Source organism: Octopus sinensis, unplaced genomic scaffold (assembly GCF_006345805.1).
Source record: "Octopus sinensis unplaced genomic scaffold, ASM634580v1 Contig10588, whole genome shotgun sequence".
NCBI classification, from domain to species: Eukaryota; Metazoa; Mollusca; class Cephalopoda; order Octopoda; family Octopodidae; genus Octopus; species Octopus sinensis.
The window spans coordinates 50001-55000 of NW_021832141.1; the positions used below are offsets into that span (position 1 = coordinate 50001).

Here is a 5000-nt window from a genome sequence, read left to right on the forward strand (position 1 = left end):
AGTGAGAATGAGATCACCACGGCGGCGGCATTTTTCTAGAGAATAAAGGTCGAGCGTCCTCAGCCTTTCTTCACAAGACAAATTTAACATATATTTTTGGATATATTAATTTGATCAGTATCCTCTATATCTAAATCGGGTGGCACGTCTGTGCGGGTGGCACGTCTGTGCGGGTGGCACGTTCTGTGCAGATGGCACGTAAAAAGCACCCACTAAACTCACAGAGTGGTTGGCGTTAGGAAGGGCATCCAGCCGTAGAAACACTGCCAGATCAGACTGGGCCGATGCAGCCCTCTGGCTTCCCAGACCCTGGTCGAACCGTCCAACCCATGCTAGCATGGAAAGCGGATGCTAAATGATAATGATGATGATGATGATGATGATGGAATCCCCAATTAAAGATATGATTTTCTGCATTCAAATTTTTGTCGTTTTATACTCTGAATTTCGTAAAATTCTTCTAAATGTTATTTGGATCTACCTAAAGAAGAATATAGGTAAAAAGCTGGACAAGAATAGATAATTCTACCTTTTGTGTAAAGGGGTCCAGGATGTGCTCTTCATGTGTTGCAGAAAATATAGTGGAATTTATGCAATACATGTGATTGCTTAACTAAAGATAAGAGGTGTTTTCACACTGCCCACACCAGAATAAAGTTATTTTTGAAAACTACAGTGGATATAGTGTAGGAGGCACTACAGTGTTAACTCCATTAGAACAACAAAACAAATTAATCTACTGAAATAATTTAAGTTGCACTCTGTCACTTATGACAATGAGGGTCCCAGTTGTTCCATTCAATAGAACAGCATGCTTGTGAAATTAATGTGCAAGTGGCTGAGTACTCCACAGACACATGTCCTCTTAACATAGTTCTCAGGGAGATTCAATGTGACACAGAATGTGAAAAAGTTGGTCTTTTGCCAGCTGTGTGGCCTGGAGTAACATGAAATAAAGTGTCTTGCTCAAGGACACAGTGTACTGTCAGGAATCAAACAGATGACTCTATGATGGTGAGCTGAACACCCTAACTACTAAACCATATGCCTTCAGTACAGAAATCAAATTAGGAAACCTACACCCCTACTCTATGCTTTTTCACTGAGGAAATAATAGAACATCTTTTGGGAACTTCAGATAATAAATAAAAATTTTTGATGTACCACCATAACACAACAACCACACTCACACCATCATACAACCACCACCACCACAAATATCACCACTGATCACTATGTCTGATACTATCATATTCCAGACAACATCTCGTACCTGGACACTGTGTTACCGATCTCATCAGAACTGACCGGTTCTAGTCAGAAGGTTCTAGAAAGCAGCAGCAACAGTCCAACGCCAACCATTGAACCAACACAGACACGCTTGATCGAGGCCCGAAGCAACAGTCATGACGCCTCCTGGGTCACCCCTAGCAGCATAACCAGTAATACAAGTACAGAGTCAGGTCAGTAAAAACTTTGTTGTTGTTGTTGTGTTATTAGTGATGTTGTTGTTTAACCCCAGGTCAACCCTAACAGAGCAGCCCTCTCATCGAAGTGCAGATAACCGAGGACTTGTACAGTGACGTTCTTTAACCTAAACTGGTCATATCTGGCTGAAATGTTTTATATGTTTTATGTTCAAACTGACTAGATCTGGCCTCTTACACCTACCCTACAACGTCATTCTAAAAATATACAATTGTATCATTGAAATCATTGAAGCCCGTTGTGCCGTTGTGTATATATATATATATATATATATATATATATATATATATATATATATATATATATATATATATATACTTTTCTTCTTAGTGTTTTCTGGTTTTGTCTTTTGGTTCTTATTTGTCAGCTTTTTCCTTTACCCTGTGTTTTTGTGTCCACTTCAGCAACCAAGAAGCTCACAGACGACAGCCCCTTCGGCAAGACCCAAATCCGGAAAGAAATCCTTAAGTTTGTCGTGAACCTGAGCAGTTCAGTTGGCTTGAAGATGTCTGAACAAGGACTCTTGAGGTAACTCATGCATGATATATACATACTTACATATACACAATTAAAGGAAGCACTCCGTCGGTTACGACGACGAGGGTTCCGGTTGATCCGAATCAACGGAACAGCCTGCTCGTGAAATTAACGTGTAAGTGGCTGAGCACTCCACAGACACGTGTACCCTTAACGTAGTTCTCGGGGATATTCAGCGTGACACAGAGAGTGACAAGGCCGGCCCTTTGAAATACAGGTACAACAGAAGCAGGAAGTAAGAGTGAGAGAAAGTTGTGGCGAAAGAGTACAGCAGGGATCACCACCATCCCTTGCCAGAGCCTCGTGGAGCTTTTAGGTGTTTTCGCTCAATAAACACTCACAACGCCCGGTCTGGGAATTGAAACCGCGATCCTATGACCGCGAGTCCGCTGCCCTAACCACTGGGCCATTGCGCCTCCACATATACACAATATATATATATAAAACACAAACAGGGTTTCTGTTCTCTTTTTATATCAACGCCATGCCTAGAACCGACCTCTGAGTGGGATCTACAGTTTAAATTGGATTTGGTGCTTGCATATCTACAGAATCCTACCTCACTGTGAAGCCCATGTTATTGTACTTTGCTGTTTCTGGCATTATATGTTGATTGTGTCTGTCATCGTCATCATCATTGTCGTTTAACGTCGATTAACCCATGCTGGCATGGGTTGGATGATTTGACTGAGGACTGGCGAGCCAGAAGGCTGCACCAGGCTCCAATCAGATCTGGCATGGTTTCTGCAGCTGGATGCCCTTCCTGATGCCAACCACTCCGAGAGTGTAGTGGTTGCTTTTACGTGCCACTGGCACAGGAGCCAGTCAGGGGGTACTGGCAACGACCACCATGCTCAAAAGGTGTTTTACGCATGCCACCTGCATGGGAGCCAGTCCGGCGGCACTGGCAACGACCACGCTCAAATGTTGTTTTTCATGTGCCACCGGCATATGTACCAGCAAGGCGATGCTGGCAATGATCACGCTTGAATGGTGCTTGTACATGCCACCAGCATGGGAGCCACTCAGCAGCCCTGGCAATGATCACACTCAGATGTTCTTTTAAAGTTCCATCGGCATCAGTGCCAATCAGGTGGTACTGTCATCGGCTACATCACCGATTTTGATTTCACTTGCCTCAACAGGTCTTAACAAGCAAAGTTTATTGTTCAATGAATGAAGGGTACTCATAAGTGGGCTGGTTATACACCACTGGCATAGACCACAGGTTATAGTCTCACCTGGCTTGCTGGGTCTTCTCAAGCACAGCATATTTCCAAAGGTCTCAGTCACTAGTCATTGCCTCAGTGAGGCCCAATGTTTGAAGGTCGTGCTTCACCACCTCATCCCAGGTCTTCCTGGGTCTACCTCTCCCACAGGTTCCCTCAACTGCTAGGGTGTGACACTTCACACAGCTGTCCTCATATTATATATTATATAGATATTTTATGTATTGTGTATATATAATTATGTATTGTATATATAGATAGTATATATATATTACACACATACACATAAGAACGCTTACATATATATATATATATATTTATATATAAATATATATTTAAAAAGGTATTTCAGAGAAAAGTCAGCAGATCATTTAAATACATTGTTTACAATTGTTTCATCATTATCCACTGTAACCAATCTTGCATTGTGTTGTAATAACATGGCAGCATGGGAAACAGACATTAAATAATGATGATGATGATGATGATGATGGATGGAGAGAAAAAGAGAGAGACAAAGCAAACAAAAGGTGGAAGAGAACGAGAGTGTAAGAGCTGTAAAGTATATTAAATTATTTTATATAGTGCAAGTGTTATTTAATACAAAGCCGTCGCTGCTATTTGAACGTGTGACCCTTCTCTTTTCTCCGTCCAGTTTAAAGCAGAAGTTCCCTAAGGCATTCCAGGACCCGTGTTTCTACTCCGATGTCTGTCATTTACTCTCCAATTACCTGTACGGATTGTCGGCAAGACGGTTCATTCAAGAGATATTTGACGAGCTTGACATTACTAAGGTGAGTTCTTACTTGTGGTTGTAGTAATGACGATGATGATGGTGGTGGTGGTGGTGGTGGTGGTAGTATTGATTGTTGTTGTTACGTGGTGGTGGTGTAATTAGGGTGGCTTTTGTTGTTGTTATGGCAGTGATAGTGGTGGTTGTTGTGGTGGTGATGGTGATGGTGATTTGTTTGTTTTGTTTGTTTGTTCCTTCTCGAGCCATGCCTGGCTCATAAGAGCCGGTCTTTCCGGTTTCCTTGGCGTATAGGTTCCCCACTTAGATGGGACGCCTGTCCATCGCAGGTTAGCTGCAAGATGCAGGAGGAAAGAGTGAGAGAAAGTCGTGGCGAAAGAGTCAGCAGAAGTTTCGCCATTACCTTCTGCCAGAGCCGCGTGGAGCTTGGGTGTTTCGCTCATAAACACACACATCGCCCGGTCTGAGATTCGAACCTGCAATCCCACGACCACGAGTCCACTGCTCTAACCACTGAGGTGGTGGTTAAAGTGGTAGTGATGCTCTTCATGGTGGTGGTGGTGGTGGTGGTGGTGGTTGTGATGGTGGTAGTATTGGTGGTTGTAATTGTAATGGTGGTTTTGGTGGCAGTGGTTGTGGTGGTAGTAGTAGTGTTGTAGTTATGGCTGTAGTTATTTCTTATTTCTTTATTACCCACAAGGGGCTAAACATAGAGGGGACAAACAAGGACAGACAAAGGGATTAAGTCGATTACATCAACCCTAGTGCGTAACTGGTACTTAATTTATCGACCCCAAAAGGATGAAAGGCAAAGTCGACCTCGGCGGAATTTGAACTCAGAATGTAATGGCAGACGAAATACCGCTAAGCATTTCGCCCGGCATGCTAACGATTCTGCGAGCTCACCGCCGTAGTTATTTCTGTGGTAGTGGTTGTTGTACTAGTATTACCATTCTGCTCAAAAGGTCCCCGAATAAGGGTTGTTTAAGGATGTT

The 5000-nt window shown here is 42.9% G+C and overlaps 1 protein-coding gene across 1 annotated transcript in view; it reads left to right on the plus strand.

The window, feature by feature from the left end:
* LOC115228463 (rapamycin-insensitive companion of mTOR) overlaps positions 1-5000 on the plus strand; it is a 56063-nt gene that overhangs the window by 49994 nt on the left and 1069 nt on the right. Inside the window, exons 11-13 of the mRNA XM_029799042.2 lie at positions 1260-1463; positions 1893-2016; positions 3910-4048. Of these exons, the coding sequence (XP_029654902.2) occupies positions 1260-1463; positions 1893-2016; positions 3910-4048 (467 nt within the window). The remainder of the gene's footprint in view (positions 1-1259; positions 1464-1892; positions 2017-3909; positions 4049-5000) is intronic.